The sequence below is a fragment of the Herpailurus yagouaroundi genome, unplaced genomic scaffold (genome assembly GCF_014898765.1).
Source record: "Herpailurus yagouaroundi ecotype Mexico unplaced genomic scaffold, PumYag 100, whole genome shotgun sequence".
NCBI classification, from domain to species: domain Eukaryota; kingdom Metazoa; phylum Chordata; class Mammalia; order Carnivora; family Felidae; genus Herpailurus; species Herpailurus yagouaroundi.
The window spans coordinates 84,358,290-84,380,036 of record NW_024412391.1 but is presented as its reverse complement, the minus strand read 5'-3'; the positions used below and the strand labels follow the sequence as shown (position 1 = coordinate 84,380,036).

At 44.7% G+C, this 21,747-nt stretch overlaps 1 protein-coding gene and 1 long non-coding RNA gene across 4 annotated transcripts in view; one reads left to right on the top strand and one right to left on the bottom strand.

Moving 5' to 3' along the window:
* Positions 1-11,856, top strand: part of LAMB4 (laminin subunit beta 4) — a 112,018-nt gene extending 100,162 nt beyond the window's left edge. For all 3 annotated transcript variants that reach the window (XM_040472946.1, XM_040472947.1, XM_040472949.1), the window contains 4 exons: positions 1,894-2,032; positions 5,277-5,450; positions 6,750-6,903; positions 11,435-11,856. In XM_040472946.1, the coding sequence (XP_040328880.1) occupies positions 1,894-2,032; positions 5,277-5,450; positions 6,750-6,903; positions 11,435-11,574 (607 nt within the window). In that variant the 3' untranslated portion in view covers positions 11,575-11,856. The remainder of the gene's footprint in view (positions 1-1,893; positions 2,033-5,276; positions 5,451-6,749; positions 6,904-11,434) is intronic.
* LOC121028901 (uncharacterized) overlaps positions 1-21,747 on the bottom strand; it is a 41,127-nt gene that overhangs the window by 8,065 nt on the left and 11,315 nt on the right. Inside the window, exon 2 of the long non-coding RNA XR_005789489.1 lies at positions 1,889-1,994. This is a non-coding gene — a long non-coding RNA (uncharacterized LOC121028901). The remainder of the gene's footprint in view (positions 1-1,888; positions 1,995-21,747) is intronic.

Below are 21,747 nucleotides of genomic sequence, written 5' to 3'. Positions count from 1 at the left end.
TTCTTTCTTCTTTCTTCTTCTTCTTCTTCTTCTTCTTCTTCTTCTTCTTCTTCTTCTTCTAATTTTTCATATTTTCTAAATTTAATAAGCAGTTACATTGAAAACCTAAAGGAAAAAGAGGGGCGCCTTGGTGGCTCAGTCAGTTGAGCATCCGACTCTTGATTTCGGCTCAGGTCATGATCCCAGGGTCATGGGCTCAAGTCCCATGTTGGGCTCTGCACTGAGTGTGAAGCCTGCTTAAGATTCAATCTCTCTCTCTCTCTCTCTCTCCCTCTCTGTCCCCTCCCCCCCACACGTGTGCACGCTCTGTTTCTCTCTCTAAAATCTGAAGGAAAAAGAATATAATAAAAAGATATGGTGGTCAGGGAGTGTTAGGAGAACTTTCCTGAGCCCCTCCTGTAACTGTAGAGAAAGAAGTTATAGAAAGGGAAGTCTACATATTGTATGGTTCAACCAAAGGACATTCTGGAAAAGGCAAAAACTGTGGAGACAGTGAAAAAGATGAGTAGTTGCCAGGGGTTGAGGGGAGGAATGAAAAAAAAAAAAAGGTGGAGCAGAGAGAAATTTTAGGACAGTAAAAATATGCCGTATGACACTATAATGATGAATACATGGCATTGTACGTTTGTCCAAACTCACAGAATGGACACCACCAGGAGTGAGCCCCAATGTAAACTATGGACTTCAGTGTCTATGATGTGTCCATGCGGGTTCGTCAATGCTAACAAATGTACCAGCCTGGCAGGGATGTTGATGACTGGGGAGGCTGTGCCCGCAGGGGGGGTGGGGGAGAGGGGCAGGGGGCATAAGGGACCTCTCTGGACTTTCTGCTTAATTTTGCTGTGAACCCAAAACTGTTTTTAAAAAATAGCCTTTTTTTAAATTTTTTTTTTTCAACATTTATTTATTTTTGGGACAGGGAGAGACAGAGCATGAACGGGGGAGGGGCAGAGAGAGAGGGAGACACAGAATCGGAAACAGGCTCCAGGCTCCGAGCCATCAGCCCAGAGCCTGACGCGGGGCTCGAACTCCCGGACCGCGAGATCGTGACCTGGCTGAAGTCGGACGCTTAACCGACTGCGCCACCCAGGCGCCCCAAAAAATAGCCTTTTTTTAAAAAGTGAGTGAAAGATTCCACTAGGAGAGGTGGGGTTGCATGGGGAAGGCGGATGTTTTGCAAATCAGTTTTTCTTGCTGTTCCGCACGCACTTGTGATTCTGCCTCTGCAAAGGTCTATCTGATACTCCACTCGCCTGGTACATTCTTCCCAAGGTGCTTCTGAGCCCACAGATCTAAGTATCTGCTGACTGTTGACTAGAGGTGAGCTTATTTCTGTAAAACAGACTATCACTTGGAATGCTTGTGATTTTAACCTCTGACTGGGCCCCTGGAAGCTAGGATGTCAGTGAAGCTTAAATAAACCTGAATAAACACAGCCTGAAAACGTAGAGCTTTTAGTTCTCTTTGCTGTCTGTGGAGTCTCTTGACTATCCCACCCCCACTCCGGTGAGGATTTAGAGAGCAGTGCTTAAGTTTGACAAACCAGGGAACTGGAATCGGCTGAGGAGAGTTATTTTGTTCAAAGCTGGGCAGTGAGAGTCCTCAAGCCTCTCTGGTTATGACAGATCGAGAAGGAACAAGGCCTGTGTCATTGATTTCCACATCTGCCGAAATCCATATCTATTTGATGTGTGTATATGTGCATTCTTATTGGCATGTAATACCTATTTCTCAAAATAAAGATTTCCGCACTTTGCCTTGCGTAAGAGTAATTTAAATTTACTTTATAAATAATTCAGCCAAGTTTTTCCGTTGAGTCCAATGAACTCCCAAGGTGAAATAAATGAATAATTGTATATTTATCTAATCTGACACATTAATATCTTACCTTAGAAAAGCAGCAAATGTTCTACTAAATCTTGACAAAACGCTGAATAGATTGCAACGAGTTCAAACCACCCAAGGACGGATAAATTCTGCCATCACACAGCTGACTGCAGAGATAACAAAAATTAAAAAGAACACCGTGCAGGTATTTCTGTACCCTCTTTGAAACTAACCTGAAAAAAATTTTGAATGTGGACACAGCATGGTTTTTTGTGTGCCAATGTGATGCTTGCCTAACCCATCTGATGGGATGATTTTAGGATAAAATAAAATGATGGTGGTTTTATGCATTTAATTGATGTTCTTTTTTTTTAATGTTTTATTTTCCAGAGAGAGAGAGCGTGAGCTGGGGAGGGACAGAAAGACAAGGACAGAGGATCTGACATGGGCTCTGTGCTGAGAGTAGAGAGCCCAGTGCAGGGCTTGAACTCACAAACTGTGAGATCATGACCTGAGCCGAAGTCAGATGCTCAACCAACTGAGCCACCCAGGCGCCCCAATGTTCTATGGAACTCTCAGAGTATCACTTCATTCATTCTTGACCCCTCCCGGGGGAAGAAGCAGGTGCTACTGTCTGCTTATAAATGAGGAAACTGAGACTTAGGGAGGTTAAGTGACCTGCCTAAGGTCACACAGCTTATTAAAGGTAGATTTGAGGCCGGAGTTTAATCCCTTCTGATTCCAGGGAAAGCCATAGACTTGCGAAAGCTCATGAGGCAAAGAAATAAAGCTGATTGTTGCCAGGGTTTTGTAACTGCCAGGTTTTGCATGAGAGCTCATCAGACTATCCTAAGACTGAAAGAATATCTTACCCTAAAGAAAGCGTCCCATCCAGAGCACGGGACAGGGTGCAAAGCCATGGTTTAACCTACAGAATGGATCCGGGAGAGGAACCTGGCAGTTGGAAGACAGGACAGGACCTAGTCCCAAGCTGTGTGAAGTGTCTTCCTCCAAGTCTCCACTCTCCAGTCTATTCCCTTCTCCGTAGAATGCTGGTTCCTCGGTCTCTGTTCTGCAGCCGGGTTTTATAGGTAAATACATGCAATTTGAAAAGAAAAGCAGAAACAGACAGAACAGGATGCAGTGCACCAGGAAGTAAAAGGGTTGGATATGAACCGGTTGCAAATATTGGGCAGCAGAGAAACCAAAGAAGGCCTCGAGGATTTCCCCTTCGAGGCATATACTCTAGAACAGGGGATGGCGAAATAGAGCCCCCGGGCCAAATGGGCTCACTAACTGTTGTTGTTTTTGTTTTTGTTTTTATCCCAAATCACGAAGTCTTAGTGGAATACAGCCACACACTGTCGGTGGCTGCTTTTGTGCTACAGTGGCACAGAGTTGCATAGCTGTAATAAAGACTTTATGAACGACAAAGCACACAACATTTACTATCTGGTCCTTTACGGAAACAGTCCGTAGACTTGTACTCTAGAATAATTTCCTCGTGTGTCCAAGGGCACAACAAGGGACTTCTATTTCTACAAATATGGTGCACCCGGGACCCCAAGGAGCCCTCCTAGTAGAAAAATACCCAAAATGTTGCATAGGAGTTTTTTTTAATTTTAATACACAGCTGAATTAGTAAGAAATGGATGAACTCTTCAGAGGCCAACAGTGACAGGGAAGTCTGACGCCAGAGAGGTAATAAAGCATGAACCTGACGGCGGGCAGAGTGTATCTGCCAACCCCTGGTGCATGAGAGCTGTTGGTCTTAATGCTCACCAGGCAGAAGAGACAGAAAACAAAGCCCATTCAAGGAGAGAATAAGACCCCAAATGGAAAGGCAAAATTCTCAGTGAAATGTTAAACCCCTCCCCCCCAACACACACACACACACACCCTGGGAGGGCAGCCCCAGTAAGACACTGGGGCTATAGGGAAGGAAAGTCTTGACTAAGAATTTCTACCCCCAAGCTGGCTTTCACAGGAATTTGAGGGTCAGATTCACACTACCTGTGTGGCCCCCCACAACCCAAGCTGAAAATGTCCCTTAAGGTGGTCCTGGGCTGCCCTCAGATGCCTGGCAGAGACAAACAAGGGAATTTACCTTAAAACCAAGACTCAAAAAAATTCTCCCCAAACACATGAAAGAACAAATTGCCTGCCTCAAGCAAGAGTCATCAGAAATAGTAAACAACAGAATCAGAACACAAGAGACGGGGGATATACCATCACTGGATACAGAATACAAAATCATAATGTTTATTATGCTTGAGAAAATCAAAGAAGGCATGAAAGGACGACCAAAGAATGAGATACAAGAGATAACAGGGGCGTCTGGGCGGCTCAGTCGGTTGAGCATCCAACTCTTAATTTTTAATTTCGGCTTAGGTCATGATCCCAGGGTCGTGGGATTGAGCCCCGGGCTGAGCATGAAGCCTGCGTAAGACTCTCTCTCCTCCCCTCTCCCCAACTCACGCTCTCTCACTCTAAAAAAATAAATAAATAAAAAGGATATAACAGATGACCAGTCAGATTTGACTTCTATATGTGACAAATGTAGTCACGGAAATAAGAAACAAGTATAAGATGTTCATTATTGTTTGTAAGGGGGAAAAGAATTAGAAGCCACCTGCAATAAATAACCAGCGAATAGGAATATCAATTGTATATCCGAACAATGGAATGCTTTAAATTGCTAAAACGGAATAAACAAGAGCTATGCAAACTAGCCAAGATGAAGTATACAAGCATAACTTTGAATTAAAAATTTAAGGTGCAGAAAGAGACAGTATCATTTATTTGCATACAGTTAAAAAAAAAAAGAAATACCGCAGGTGTTAAAAATACCGACTTTGGGGGCGCCTGGGTGGCGCAGTCGGTTAAGCGTCCGACTTCAGCCAGGTCACGATCTCGCGGTCCGTGAGTTCGAGCCCCGCGTCAGGCTCTGGGCTGATGGCTCAGAGCCTGGAGCCTGTTTCCGATTCTGTGTCTCCCTCTCTCTCTGCCCCTCCCCCGTTCATGCTCTGTCTCTCTCTGTCCCAAAAATAAATAAACATTGAAAAAAAATTTAAAAAAAAATACCGACTTTGTAATAGTAAAAAAGCATGTAGAAATACACGGGGTGACGCATGTTAGATTCAGGAGAGTGGTTCCCTTTAGGGGGACAGAAGGGATGGGATGAGGGTCTTCACTCACTGGCAAGCGCTTTATTCTTAAACGGGCTGGAAAGTGCGTAGATACGGGTCATATTTGCTTTCACGCCCGCGCGTATGTCTAGGAATATTTTATTACAACTTTGTTTTGGGTGGAACTGAAAAACCGAAGGAATGATTTACTTTCCCTTCACACCTAGCTTATTTTCTGAAGGGCATAATTCGATCATTTGTCTTTGTGTGGTTTGTTACACGAAGGGACTTTCTCCCTTCTGGTCTTTCAATCGACAACAGGCTGAAAAGGAAGCCAAGGACACCGAGAACAAGCTGGACTCAGCAAAGCAGCAGTCGGTGCTGGAAGCTGGACTCTCCCAGCTGCGGACCACGTTGCAAAGGAACCGGGGGCGAGCGGCCCGCGTGAGAGCTCAGGCTGCATCGGCCCAACGCCAAGCTGGGGGCCTTGAAGAGGTCAGTAGCCCCACCAGTACCACGAAGAGCAGACAGTGCTTCTTTGGAGGATAATCCTTTAACCCCACCTCATGGTGCCATTTGTCAGCAGTTCCGTTAGTGCTGGACCCTGCTCAGTGGTGTGTGTTAGTCGGGATTCCCATGGGCATGAAGGCTCTTCTGTAACGGAGGGCTGTCTCCGGGGAAGACAAACGTCCTTTGACCGTCCTAGGAGTGTTTCCTCCCCCCATCTACTCCTCCTAGTACTTCTAGTGGTTTCCTGGTCTATTTTTCCCTCCCTTCCAAACATTCACAGTCTGTGCCGTGGGTCAATCTTGGGCGTATTTACCCTTTACTCTAGATAAATCACATAACCTATAATGAAAACAAGTGAAAGTCACCTGCCAAAGAGAATAGATCATGTTACAAAAGTCAGAGTGAGTTAATTAAACAGTTGTGGAAAATACCCTACTAATCTAGTTTGCTGAAAGAAACTATCAACTCATTTTCTTAGCAGGATATCTCTGGTTGGCTGCATTAATAGAGTAGCTTACACAAAGGAAAGATGTTAAGTGTTTTTACAATTAGTCGGTTCTCTTGCTTTTAATTTCTAATGGGCAGGGTCACTTCCCCCCCCCCCGCCCCGCCCCCCACTTGGGACTTGAGCACACTTTCTATGAACAGAAGTGGAGAAAGGTACTTCCAGCCCACCCTCTCCCCATCTCCATAGCCCCTTCCTGGCCTTCTCTCATCTATTTAACATTCTAGACTGTCAGCCATGAGGGCTGACCCCAGAGATGTCCATTCTAACACTGAGGGAGCTCTGGACACTAACACATATATACTTCGCTTCCTGCCTCATTTCTCTCTTACGTATTTGCCAGCCAAATAACGTATTGTTGCTACTAAATCTTTGCCACTCACTCTGCCCTTCATCCTGTGCAGGCAGCTGTCTGATCCAGCTGAACCAAAGATTTGTCAAAGGCAGGATTGCGTCAGTTCTGTCCTCTGTATCTCCCACCTTAGCTAGTTTAGCACAAACAATCGGTGCTTCCTAAATCATTGCCTTAACATGGAATTAACATTGCTATTTTGTAACCAAGCAGTTTTATGTTTAATTAGCTAAAGCTGAGGATTTTTTTCAGTCTAAAAAAAACCATTGCAAATAAAAGCCCTGTTGGAAATATCCGGGTGACTCCAGCATATTGATCAGATCATGGTTTCCACTTGCACCTTTTGTGAACGGTATCAGGCAAATATCACACCCGTATACACGCTTTATAAATATTTTCTGGTGATGGGAGCGTTTCTCTGTTATAGGAGTTTGCAGAGCTAAGCAACCAATATGCTGTTCTTCAGCATAAGACAAGTGCTACAGGACTGACAAAGGTAACATTAGATAAAGTGGAACAGCTAAAAGAGGCGGCAGAAAAACTGGCCACAGATACAGAAGACAAGATAAGAAGAATAGCAGGTATTTCTTCCTTTTTTGTAGCTTTCTGGAGGTCCAAGTGGCAGGTGAAATTGTCTATATTTAAAGTGTACACTGTGACAATTTGATGGGCATATGTGTTGTAAAATGATCACCACAATTACGTTAATCAACAGCAGCCCGCATACTTTTTATGGTAAGAATGTTTAACATCTACTCATATATGCAATAGAATATTGTTAACTAAACAGCGCCGCACTGAACATGCGATCCCCAGACTTTTTCATCTTAAAACTGAACCCTTTTACCAAGCTCTCCCCATTTCCCCCACCCACCAGACCCTGGCAGCCACCATTCTCTCTGCTTCTAGGAGTTCAGCTTTTTTTTTGGGGGGGGGGGGGGATTCCACATGAATCTATGAGTGAGATCATATAGTATTTGTCTTTCTCTCTCCAGCTTATTTTCACTTAGCATAATGTCCTCCGGGTTCATCTATGTTGTTGCAAATGGCAGAATTTCCTCCTTTTTTTATGGCTGAATTACACACACACACACACACACACACACACACACACACACACATTTTCTTCATTCATTGATGGACACTCAGGTTGTTCCCATATCTTATTTATTGTGAATAATGCTGCAATGAACATGGGAATGCAGATATCCTCTTTGAGATATGGATTTCATTTCCTTCAGAGAGATACCCAGAAAGGGGATTGCTGGATTATATGGGAGTTCTATCTATTCTATCACATGCTCCACCAATGTGACAATAACAGAGTGCCACAGTTCCCTGGTAGAATGTATACCAATTGATCATGACACAGTTCAACCACATATGAGTCCACTGAGGAAAGGAAGCAGGAATTGGGTCAGTGCCTTGGGGACCGCAGTGTAACAAGCCGCTTGCATGGTTTTACTTCAAAGGGTATCATAGAGCCTCCATTTCTGTGTTCATCAGAACAAACTGGCATGGCCTTTGGTCAACCTGAAATGCCCTTTTCCGAACCCACTGTTTCTCAACCCAGGGTGATTTTATCTCCTTCCCTGGGGACAAAAACGTCTGAAAACATTTGTTTGCTTGTCACACCTAGGGGGTTCCACCGGCATCTAGTGGATGGGGGCCGGGGGCACAGGTAAACATTCCATGATGCACAGGACGGCCCCACAGTGAACAATTATTTTACCCAGAGAATCAGTAGTGTGGATGTTGAGAAACTTGAAACACCCCGTCCTAACCTATGCTTCCTATTTCTCCTCTCATGCAAATAACTGTTTTGGAGTCCATATGATCTAGACCCCAAGGCACTGGTCATCCTACAGAGATCTGTAGGTAGCATTCCAGAAGGAATCGTAGTCCAGACAAGGATTTTGGTCAAAAATGGACATTTAGATGTGCACAAAGTGTAGTAAATATAGAATGCCTACAGTCAGAAAGTTCATCAGAATCTTCTTCCCCCACAACTTGTACTCATGGTTTTTCTAGGCAGTCATCATGCCCTTAACTGCTTCTAAATCATCAAGAAATACCAAATGATGAGTGGCCTCGTTTCACTTTTGGTTGTATTTGTATTGTCTCCAAAACTTTAAAGTGAATCATATTCATTTGGAATGTAAATAACTCTCAAAATATTCAAACAACCGAGACTCCTCCTGTATAAGGCTTCTTTGTTATAAAATGAGTCTTTGGCCTTAGAATCACTTATATTCCCACTATGACAGGGAAAAAAATGAGAACACACCATTGGTGTGGGCCAAAGTCAGGAAAAATACATCCCACCCTGTTACCATTCATTATCTCTGGGGAGGCGGAGAGTAAAGAGGAAAACGCTACTTTTTCTATTAATGTAATTGTTTATATAATTTACATCTTTTACGTTTATGGAATTTACACAGTTTTCACTTTCCATATTTTCCTAACAATTTTGAGAAGAAATTAACCAGGAAAAAGTCAAAAAGAGCGGTTTTTATTGTGCCCTCCATAAGCAATACCATGAAAATCAGTTGCTGTTATTCACACAACTTGGTCCTTACTGTAGGAGCAAAAACGTGGGGAGAACATTTTCTGTCTTGTGTTTTATGTTGAGGCCCAAACTGTTTCCACGTATTCCCATAGCCTCAAACTCTCAACAGTTTTTGAAATTCGCTTGGAAGAGAAGTTAAGGGCCTTCTAAGAGAAGTCTAAAACAACACACTCCACTTTCTTGGCTCTGTTTTGAGAGCTGTTCTGACAGCTCAACAAGGTAGGAAAAGAAGACATTGGTTTGGCCACCTTCCTGATTCTGCCACTCGAGAAGGGTCTGAACCCCAACAGCTGTGCTCTTGTCATACCTGTTAGGAAGAAGTGCCCATGGGACCCCAGAAGGGAGCCCTTATTTACGTTGGCAGGGTCAAGGTTGAGTGAGAATAGACCCCAGTCCACAGCCAGGGTCCCTCTATAGTCCTTTGTGTCATTCAGGGTCCCAGCGAGAAATAGGAAGCACACCTGGATAGAATTCTGGATCATATATATATATATATATTTTTTTTAAATGTTTATTTATTTCTGAGAGAGAGAGAGAGAGAGAGAGAGAGAGACAGAGCATGAGTGGGGGAAGGGCAGAGAGAGAGGGAGACACAGAATCTGAAGCAGGCTCCAGGCTCTGTCTGAGCTGTCAGCACAGAGCCCGACACGGGGCTCAAAGTCACGAACCGCAAGACCATGACCTGAGCTGAAATCGGATGCTTAACTGACTGAGCCACCCAGATGCCCCTGGATTGCATACTTATAAACAGAGTGGGCTCTGTTATCTATTTGTTGTGTAACCAAGCACTCCCAAATTTAAGGGCTTAACACAGCAGCCGTGCATTGTTTTTCTGTGGCTTTCTGGGTGGCCGTTCTGTGGGTCTGTCCTGAGTTCTTCAAGCAGGTGCTCTCAGCTCCTGGGTCAGCTGGCTGGTCCGCCTGGGGCCGGGCTTGACTGAGATGCTGGAGCGTTTTCTCCAGGGTCTTTTATCCCAGGCTGCCTTACGGCCTCTTGTATTGAATTCCATGAGAATGAGCACAGAAACTGCAAGGCCCCTGTGGTCCTGTACGTTTCTCTCCCTTCGTACTGGTCAAAACAACATGCAGTGCTGGACCTGGTTTGAGGGGGGAGGGCAGATAGCCTCTGCTTCTTGATAGGAGGACCTCTAAAAACCACCCAGGAATTCAGAGAATCTGCTAAGGGTGTGGAGGTACCTGGTGACGGGCGGCAATGAGAAGCCATCAGTGTCCCTGGGCCTGAAGGGGCAGGGGAAGCAGGAGGGCCAGAGCCCTGAAGGAGCTCTATGAAGGCTGGAGCCAGAGGCGGGGGGGGGGGGGGGGGGGCCCCCCTTTGCGGGGGGGGGGGACGCATGAACTGCCAGAAGCCTGCTTCTCCACGGGGACCGTCTGCTCACCCGCCCCCTCCCCCTCCCATCACTTCCCAGAACTGTCCAGGGCCAAGTGTGAATGAGACCCAGAGATCAAGGGAGCCGGATGATGTCACCCACTGAGGCCAGCTTTCCAGGACAGAGCAGGACGGAGAATGGATGTGGTCAGGCAAACGAGGAGTAACCCGCATAGCCTCACTCACTTACGTGGCGGAAACACAGGGGGCTTTTCTCCTTTTAGAACAAATCCCCTTCCAGTGCTGGATCTCCTTTTCATTCCCAAGTGACCTGTTATTTAAGTTTCTAGAGACAGAATGCTCGCCACCTTCCATAACAGCTCTTTCTTTGAACAGCTGCGACTGCTAGAAAGTTCTTTATAAATCAGACAAATCTTCCTTCCTGGAACTTTCGCTTGCCGGTTTCATTCTGTTTCCTCAGGATGACAAAAAACACCCACATTTCAGATGTCTTCAGCACTCCGGTTCCTTCCTCTAGACACACGCTCCAGGCTAGTGTGACAATTCCCCCAGGCCACCCGATCACCCAGGTGTGATCTGTCCAGATGAAGCAGGACATTTATTTTCCTTCTTTAAGAAGTTCCTCATCAGGGGCGCCTGGGTGGTTCAGTCAGTTGAGCACCTGACTTCGGCTCAGGTCACCATCTCACAGTTTGTGAGTTCCAGCCCCATTTGGGGCTCTGTGCTGACAGCTCAGAGCCTGGGGTCTGCTTCTGATTCTCTGTCTCCCTCGCTCTCTGCCCCTCCCCCACTCACCCTCTGTCTCTCTCACTCTCGAAAATAAACATTAAAATGGAAAAAAACAAGTGAAGTTAAAACAGCAAGAACAAACATTTGGAAATATGCACCAAATCCAATCAAGGCTCATCATTTGTCTTTTCATTTCTAATGAATTCTAACTTGCTTTAGACTGACATTGATATATGCCATTAGATATCAACCACTTTTTAGACAAAAATATCAACTTTTCTGCCCTGATTTGTGTGAAAACCTCAAGAAGTCTGGTGAAAATAAACGTTTTGTCCGTGGAATCAAAACGCAAAGCTAAATACATCTTTAAGAGACCCGTAAATCCCTGTGTAAGGTATAAGGCGGGTATCCAGATTCCAAACCAGACCAAAACCAAATACATCCTGTACTTCATTTTCTTGTTTCAGATTTAGAAAAGAAGATCCAAGATTTGAATCTGAGTAGACAAGAAAAAGCTGACCAACTGAAAGAGTTGGAAGATCAAGTTGTTGCCATTAAAAATGAGATTGTTGAGCGAGAAAATAAATATGCTGCTTGCTACAGTTAGGCAGAGGGGACGTACGAAGTCACCTGTGCCTTCTTTTCTGGCTTCTGACAAGTAAACCTGAGGAGCTGTGCTGAACGTGGGAAACAGAAATGGTCAGTCCTGCCTGCCTCCCCGTCCCGAGCCCGGTCCTTGCCAGAGATCTGAGCTGGGCCCAGGCAATGCTGTTCCACGTGGAATAGAAAGGGGGAAGCAGAGAAATCGCCTCTGGCTTGAGAAACCTTTCCTCTTGCCTTCCTTTCTCTTTCATAACCTAAAAATAATTTGTTACATATGGCAAGCACAAATCTACACATGATCTTAGCCAAAAGGCCGAGAAGCGATAAGCACAAATCTAAATAAGTATTCTATTTACTAATCATCATTTCAGTCAAGCGAAACTAAATGTGAAATGACTTGCTAGGGGCTGGGGGACAAGGGGAAAAGTGTTACTAATCAGTGGGCATAAAGTTCCAGTGAAGCAAGATGAATACGTTCTAGAGTTCTGCCTTACATTACACGTAAGTCAAGGATAACGTATTGCACACTTAAAAGCGTGTTAAGAAGGTAGATCTCAGGGTGCCTGCGTGGCTCAGTCGGTTGGGCATCCAACTCTTGATTTCAGCTCAGGTCATGATCTCATGGTTCGTGAGATCCAGTCGCACGTCAGGCTACCCATTAGCAGTGTGGAGCCTGCTTGAGATTCTCTCTCTCCCTCTCCCTCTCTGCTTCTTCTCTGCTTGTGCTCTCTCTCTCACTCTCAAAATAAATAAATAAACTTAAAAAAAAAGAAGGTAGATCTCATATTAAATGTTCTTACCACAACAAAGTAAAATTTAAGCAAATGAAGTTAAAATAAGTCAATGTCTCTAACACTAGAATGGAATAAATCTGGATGGCATGTGCTAGCTTGTCCTGTATTTGATTTTTATTTGGATTTGCGCTATGTATGAAACTATCACTCTATCGTGAGTAAAATGCATAGAATTCAAAATGTAATTAAAAAAATTTTTTTTTACAATTATTTATTTTTGAGAGACAGCGAGAGACAGAGCACAAGCAGGGGAGGGACAGGGAGAGAAGGAGACATAGAATCCAAAGCAGGCTCCAGGCTCTGAGCTGTCAGCACAGAGCCCGAAGCAGGGCTCAAACCCATGAACCGTGAGATCATGACCTGAGCCGAAGTCAGATGCTTAACCGACCGAGCCACCCGGGGCGCCCCCAAAATGTAATTTTTATACCCGCTTCCCTATATATCCATTCTCTCAACCAAAGAATTCCGCCCTCCCCAAATGGCACTGGAACAATATTCAAAAAGATAAATATTGAACTACTTTTCATAATTTGTCTGCAAGCATTTTTGCTGCAAAATCTGATTTTTGAAAGAGTAGCAATCCTGCTGTTATTGTTTGGTATGAAAGATCAGGTTGTCTCATTTCCAATTAGGTCTATGAGTCCACATTAACTTGTTTTGCATGTCTGCTATATAACAGAGCACAGTGCTTCTATTTGTGAAAGTTGTCCTTCAGCAGAGTTATTTTAAGGGAATCTAGCCCCTCATTTTTGCATAACAAATAATGGACACTGACACTGCCGTATGAAAGAGGAAAGCAGCTGGAACCATGTCCCTTAAAAACTGACTCATAAAAACTGGATTTAAACATTTAACGAAGGGGGCTTTAGGATTACATAGAATTATGACATTTCTTAAAACATAGATTATTTAGGAAAATTGCAGTTTCCCTGGAGATCCTGAAGAATGGAATGACATTTTTCTACCGGAAAGAGCCCCCAGAAATCTCTCTTGAAACATGATTGTAATGTTCTTACACTTTTGGAAACTTCTACGAAAACAAATGACACACAGAGTTGAAAACTAGACTGTCACAATGTCTACGTTGTTTGCTCCAATGTACAGAGTGGAACACACTCCAGCTTTCCCACCAGGACACTGACTTCCACCTTTGAACGGGTGGTTGACTTTCCAAGCATGGGTATCTGTTTGCAACAGCAACATTCAACTGTTTTACCTTTTTAGTGGTTGGAGACTATGCAAGTACCAGCCAGAGAGGGTGGAAAGGGTTGAAGAGGAAGGAGTTTCTGTCTTCTGACCAGGAGGCTATTGAGGTCACCCCGGGCAGCGAATTCCCCAGCGCTGAGGAAAGCACGGGAATCAAGTGCAAGGGCAAGATAAACCCACCATCTCTCCTCCAGGCCTCCGGGGATGAGGGATCCCGGTGGGAGGAGGTTAGGAAGTATGTGATGTATTTTGGAAAGACTGTAATCAAAAAGTGGCTATGCTTTCTAAACTTTGGTGTTTAATAAGCCTTGGTGATCTTAAAAAAATGGGCATGTGCAAAAAATCTTCTTCCTGAGATAAATCATTTGTAACTTGTATCGTTTGCTGTATCGGTTGTTCAAGAAGTGACCCATGCAAAGATTCAGTGAAACGGTATCTTTTATACGTTGCAGAGTCATCTGAAAATGTGTGGCAAGATCTACTGTAAAGACTTAGTTGAACCTGCATATTAAGAAAATAATCTTGGGGCGCCTGGGTGGCTCAGTCGGTTAAGCGTCCGACTTCAGCTCAGGTCACGATCTCACGGTCCGTGAGTTCGAGCCCCGCGTCGGGCTCTGGGCTGATGGCCCAGAGCCTGGAGCCTGCTTCCGATTCTGTGTCTCCCTCTCTCTCTGCTCCTCCCCCGTTCATGCTCTGTCTCTCTCTGTCTCAAAAATAAATAAACATTAAAAAAAAAATTTAAAAAAAAAAAGAAAATAATCTTAAACAGAGGGGCAGAAAAGCTTTGTGAATAATTTGTTATAACACTCCTTATATTAAAAATGCGAAGAATCCAAATAACTAACAATAAAAGACCAATTAAATATTATGATTTTACCAGTCTGGTTCTTGGATGCAAACATTGGAAACTAACACGAGCTCATCATGCAGGAAACGGCTTTATTTAAACGTAATCTAACAGCACATAAAATGGGAGAAATGGCTGGAGAGACTGCAACCAAGGACAATTATGCCTCTGGGAACACGTCTGAGATCACACTCCCGGAAATCCCGGGTGAGGATGCTAATGCTGTCCCTACTGGACACTCTAACCATCTAGTTAATTCTCCACTGTCTTGCATCTTGCATCACTCTCTCATGACTCAACATCACTGGGAACACTGTCCAGCCTGAGCCTCTTCATGTGCCCTGGCCACCAGAGAGAAGAGAGAATGTCCGCCTCCTTTAGCTTGGGTAGTAGGAGGGGGGTTTCGCCTCTACCAGTCTCTGGAATCTTCCAAGGTAGGAAGTATTTTGATGCCAAGCATCAAAAAATTATAAATTCCCATTATAATCTGACTCTTCCTAATATCATGATGCATTCTTCATCCCCCTTTTGATTCTAAAACCAAAACAAATGCTTCCAGGGGCACCTGGGTGGCTCAATCGGTTAAGCATCCAACTTCCGCTCAGGTCATGATCTCTTGGTTCATGAGTTCGAGCCCTGCGTCTGGCTCTGTGCTTACAGCTCGGAGCCTGGAGCCTGCTTCGGATTCTGTGTCTCCCTCTGTCTCTGCCCCTCCCTTGCTCTCTCTATCTCTCTCAAAACTAAACATTAAAAATTTTAAAAACACAGATTGAGATTGCAAACTTCGTCTCTGTGACTCCTCAAGAGGATGTATTAGGATTGATGGTTTTCTTCCCTTGCTACTCATTCCACGTTCCCTCTGCCTTCAGCAAGCACCTCTTTGCCAGTTAGAGTGACCCAAACCTCCTTTCCTGAGGATTCTGTCTTTGAAGGTCCTTCAAGTACAGGGGTAGAGTGCTCTTACATTTTGCCCTTAGATGTGGCAGGACTGGATTGTGGAGATTGTAGTCACACGCCTCTAGGCTGCCACTGTGTAACAGCAGCCCTTTAAGAGTTGAGACCAAGTACCCCAATCCAAAGCATAATTCCCCCCTTTTTTAGCCTGTTTATCCTCTAGCATGAGGACCCAGAAATAGCTGGGTATTGGCGTGTTTTCCAATTGAATGGTGCAACTATTGTGTCGTCTGGTAAGAACGTACTTCTGTAGAGACCAGAACCCAAAGTCAGGTATAGGAAATAACATTTGGCCTGCGAGTCATTTGGATTTAACTGTGAACAGTGTCACACAGACTTTCATTCTCTGTTGGTTTTAGATCCATGTATACTGCATAGGAGAAGGCTCCATCAGCTTTCATGGAAGAAGGCATGGCTCTGTCTGGCACCCGCATGAATACATTTTCTTTTTTTTTTTTTAAGTTTATTTATTTATTTTGAGATGGGGGGGGTGTGAGAGGGGGGGAGGGGCAGAGAGAGAGGAGAGAGAGAGAATCCCAAGCAGGGTCTGCACTGTCAGCGCAGAGCCCGATGTGGGGCTCAAACTCACAAACCGCGAGATCATGACCTGAGCCGAAGTTGGATGCTCAACTGACTGAGCCACCCCAACATGATATACATTTTCTTTGCTTTGGTTACAATTTTTCTAATTGTTTCCTAAACTTGAGTTGACTGAACGCTACATCTACCCAGCACTGGGAAGTCTCTTGAGGTGTGTGAGGGACCAGTAGAGAGAAGACTAGATGAATTCTGTGCATCTCAGAGCAGGGGTTGAGTGAAGGGCAGGAGACAGCCAAGACTGAGACCGAGAGTAGTGGCTGGGCTTATAGAGACTGGGACCGGCAAGACCCAATAACGGGGCAGCAGACAGGATCTAAGACTCTGAATGTGGAAGGGAGAGCAAGATGGTGGACAGCGCACTGGGTAGGTCACACACAGTATGGGTCAGAGGTCAGAAACATTTGTAAACCAGCTAGTCTCAGCAGAAAATCATTACAGAATGGGAATGCAATCTGGTGCAACCACTCTGGAAAACAGTATGGAAGTTCCTCAAAAAACTAAAAATAGGGGCGCCTGGGTGGTGCAGTCGGTTAAGCGTCCGACTTCAGCCAGGTCACGATCTCGCGGTCCGTGAGTTCGAGCCCCACGTCAGGCTCTGGGCTGATGGCTCAGAGCCTGGAGCCTGTTTCCGATTCTGTGTCTCCCTCTCTCTCTGCCCCTCCCCCGTTCATGCTCTGTCTCTCTCTGTCCCAAAAATAAATAAAAAACGTTGAAAAAAAATTTTTTTTAAATAAAATAAAAAAAACTAAAAATAGAACTACCCTACAACCCAGCAATTGCACTACTAGGCATTTATCCAAGGGATACAGGTGTGCTGTTTTGAAGGGACACACACATCCCAATGTTTATAGCAGCACTATCAACAACAGCCAAAGTATGGAAAGAGCCCAAATGTCCATTGATGGATGAACAGATAAAGAAGATGTGGTATATATATATACAATGGAGTATTACTCGCAATCCAAAAGAATGAAATCTTGCCATTTGCAACTACGTGGATGGAACTGGAGGGTATTATGTTAAGTGAAATTAGAGAAAGACACAAATCATATGACTTCACTCATATGAAGACTTTAAGAGACAAAACAGATGAACATAAGGGAAGGGAAACAAAAATAATATAAAAACAGGGAGGGAACAAAACAGAAGAGACTCATAAATATGGAGACCAAACTGAGGGTTGCTGGAGGGATTGTGGGAGGGGGGTGGGCTACATGGGCAAGGGGCAGTAAGGAATCTACTCCTGAAATCATTGTTTCAGTATATGCTAACTAATTTGGATGTAAATTTTAAAAAATAAAAAATTAAATTAAAAAAATTAAAAAAAAATCATTATGGAAGATCAGGACACAGACATGAGGCAGCTGCTGTGGTCCATTAAGGAAACCACTCTATCTTCTCCTAAATTAGAAACCGATCTCAGGTGAAGGGCAGCTCAGGGCCAATAGTTACTTGCAATTAGCCCAAAGCACCAAGATGCAAAAGGAAGTGAGGGGAAACCAAAAGCAGATCTTGCCAAGAACAAACAAGCCCGAGGGGGAACAGGCTAGAAATTGCTATTCAATATCCCTTCTCTCCCTTCTTTCTTTGGGTAATAGGACTCCTCCACGTTTTAACTGGGTCCACGGCTGCCTAGTTCAAGAAACTGTACTTCTCAACCTCTCTTGCAGTTCAGTGTGACCACGTGACTGAATTCTGGCCAGGAGGATAGTAGGGGAGAGTGTTGTATGCAACCTCAAGGACACAACCTTAAAAGGAAGCTGTTCACCCGCTGCGGTAGGCAGAATAGTGGCCCTCAAAAGGTGTCCGAGTCCTAATCTCCTTAGCCCGTAACTGTTACATCATATGGCAGAGGGAAATTAGGGCTGCAGATGGAGTTGCGGTACTGACAGCTGACCCTGAAATCTGGCAATTAGCCTGGATTATCCAGGTGGGTCCAATGTAATCCTAAGAGTCCTTAAAAGTGGAAGAGGGAAGCGGAAGAGGGATTCGGCGAGATGTCAGCATCAGGAGGGTTTGGGCTGATGTTGCTGTCCTTCAAGATAGAGGACAGGCACCACGGTGAATGTAAGTGGACCTTAGAAGCTGGAAAAAGCAAGGAAAGGGATTCTTCTCCACTGCCTCCAGAAAAGAGCACAGCTATGCACGCCACACTTTGATTTTAGCCCACTGAGATGTGTACCAGACGTCTAACCTACAAAAATGTAAGCTAAACATGCCCTTTTAAGCTACTGTGTTTGTGGTAACTGGTTCTAGCAGCAACAGGAAACTAATACAGTCTCCATTTCTTTTTCCCCTTCAAGTGGGTTGGAATATGGTGAGCCAGGTGTAACCCTGTAGATGAGGATCATACTGGTGGGAAAAAAAGCAAAAGAAACTCAAGTCCCTAATTGACTAGCCGTCAGGGTTCCGGCATGATGCACAGGGTACAAGCAGCTACCGTTTCATCAGGGGACGGCGGACAAAGATGTGGTCAGAGTGGAGGAAAACTATAAAAGATAGGACAGCATGAGACGGGGGTCATCACCACACTTGGCTGTGGGTGAGGAAAGACAGTAACAACTGGGAATCAGAGAGTGTGTGTAGGAAGGCCGCTCACCAGGCCCCACGACCCTTGGTAAAGGGAGACAGCCAGTCATGACCACCTTGCAGAGGATGTTGGGGCATAAACACCTGATGCCGCCCTCCCCAGTCACAGCCAGTCTCTCGTTAGTGCTTCCTGTTTGTGAAACCAAGATATCAGACTGATGCTGCCCATGTAGACCAGCCTCCTGGGGCTTAGGGGAGACACAATGACCATGTGCAGTACAGCTGTCTATGCCTGGCTCCCGTGGGCTACCTGCCAGCTTGAACTTGTACCAGATAGAAAAGCAAACCTCTCCTGTGATGTCACTAGGACCTTGGTCTCTGTGAAACAGCTGAACCAACATTCCCTTTAGGATCTCTGGGACACTCGCGGAGTCCAAACCCTCCCCTGACTGCTACAACAGTCCCCTCTCTGTCCCACAGCATGGGGACAGTGGACTAAATTCTGGCGTGTCCCCTACGTGACTTCTCACGATTCACAGCCTCTCTGAATTTCATGTCCTTATTTCCTGCAGCTGTGAAATGCTAATGACTGTACCTGATCTGCCTCCCACGGTCACTCACATGGGAAAGGGCTACGAGAAGAGAAAGGTATTCCTGAAATCCTTCAGGACCTACTTCTGGTCAATCACCCCATGTATGTTACATCTCCCCTACTTCTTTCTAGTGGCTCCTAGAGTGAGCGCTGGCTTTCTTGAAAGTCCCATTGTTGTCGGTCCGCCAAATCTGATTTTTCCGTGAGGAAAACCTCCCTTCAGCCAAAGTCCTTCTCTTCTCTGGCCTAGCTGAAAACACTTTCTCTGAAATGTCCTCTTACACTGCCCATTCGCTGATAAGCCTTATCTAACCAGATAGCAAGTTCCGTGAGGGCACAGAACATATGTTCAGCCACTTCTATAGCCTTTATAGAACTTAGCACAGAGTGAAACATGCTAAATATTGGTGCACTTACGTATTCCATAAATCGACTCCCAATTGTTGCAAATCAGACAGTCCTCGGACCATCCCTGAATGAAAATGTTTTCCGCTGCAACATGAAACCGGCTCACCATGTGGGTTGGCCCCTCTAAAAATGTAATTGAGAACAATGCAAGTCTTTAACTCCATATTTAGAGGGGGAGAATGTCCACTGGGAATTGAGTACATGCATAGGACAAAAGAAATCCTTTTCTCCCATCCCTCCCGCTCTCTGTAACTGACACCCTATAGCAGCTATTGAAAATCCCCTCCTTTCTCTTTCTCTGGAAAAAGTCTCTGCCGGAAAAACTAGGCCCCCCCCCCCCCCACTCCCGCCAAGCAAGGTCCCTGCTCTTTCCTCTCAAATCTGGTTCTTCCCCCCGCATTTGGACACTCTCGCCTTTCCTTGGCCATGGATGTTTGTTTACAAGATTGTTGATATTTTCCAAGCCACAGGGCCATAAATTGGAGTGCACCACTCCCAAATGAAGGTCATGGCCTCACAGACAGGCGACAGCTACAATTCCCAGGCAGAGCTTCCTGAGCCAAAATGAAGGACAGCTTTGCCTCGCATTCAATTAGGCTTTGTATAGAAAAAGCGACCAAGTGGCTAAGCAGGAAGCCTTAACACATTTGAAAACATTTTTGTGTTCATAAAACATTTATACAACATAAAGGTTTATGTATTTATGTATATTTAAGATTTATGCAAAGTTGATGTAAAGACAGCTACAATTCTTAGGTTCCTCAGTAATCCTTAGCCATTCAACAAACTAGTTGAATCAAACCCTCCTGTGTGCAAACCCTCACACATACATACCCATTCTTCCTCCTCCCTTGCCAACAATCCCCCCTCCCCCCGCAAAATAAACCTGAACAGAAGTTTCTTTTTCATCACTTTATGTTCCTCACTGAAACTTCTTTGCCAGCCCTGAATCTCCCACTTCAGAGAAGTGACAAACTTTGGTGACCAAAGTTTTCACAGGCTCTTTCCATTATAAGCATTAAAGCTTTTAGGAACAGAGATGCCTGCTTACAATTTACCAGAAGACTGCTCCGTTTGTTCTCTCCTGTTTCCTTCCCTCAACATTCTGTTTCTTCTCTTGAGAGAGAGAGAGAGAGAGAGAGAGAGCGCGCGCGCGCGAGAGCATTTTTTTCCCTCTCCCTCCAACATAAAGCAGATGAAGGATGACTTCTCTTAACACCTGCTCATCTATCAGCATCTAGCTTTTCTCTTCTGGGAAAGAGCTTGAAACTACATATAATCTTTAGTTTTACTCAAATGCTCTGAGTGGCCCTTCTAGAGGGCTCCTTGTGCCCTACCAACCTGTCTGACTCAGCCTGCTAACTGAACAAACTTTGACACAAAACAAGTTTATCACAGCCTCTAATTAAACATACTAATCAGAATGCACAGGATTTTGAAGACGGTTTTCTTCATGTTCATATAAATTACGTGCTTTTTGTTTTTAAAGGTTAGCTGTTTGATTCATAGCCATGTCTGACGTGACATACCTCCATACTTCTTTGATGACAAACACGGAAGTCTAGGAAATAGAGGGCTGGCTACACTTTATCTCCCATTTACCAGCTGGCAATAGACTAAGTTTACTGCAAAGTTCTCTTGCTCTCCCTCCCAGGAATTAAAATCTAGTCGTTAGTACGGTTACTTGCTTGCAGGGAAGACTTGGAAATAGATCACAAAACATTTACAGTAAAAAAGAAAAATTAAAATCTACCAGTGGAAGGTATTCCCTGTAAAGGACTGTCCAAAAAGTACTAGATGGAACTGGGCAAACCCTTAGAGATGCTGGCTACGGACATCTCTCTGGAGCTGTGGCATGTGATCTTCTCTCCAACCTTGCCTCTCCTTCAGGAAAAAGGTTTAGGAAAGCCAAAACGCAAGAGATTTAAAGAATTCCCTCCCCCTCTCCCCTCATTTTCAGAAGAGTACTGAGGTTACTTTAGCTGGGGCCACATAGCTAGTTGACAGAAATGTTAAGGCAGCCGTGATAGAAAACATATCCCAGGACAATACTCATTCTTTTGAACCCTCTTTTTTTTTTTTTTTTTTTTTTTTTTTTTTTGGGGGGGGGGGGGAGGGGGTCTGGGGAGGGGTGGAGAGAGAAGGAGATACAGAATCCAAAAACAGGCTCCAGGCTCTGAGCTGTTAGCACAGAGCCCGATGTGGGGTTCAAATCCATGAGCGTTGACATCGTGACTTGAGCCAAAG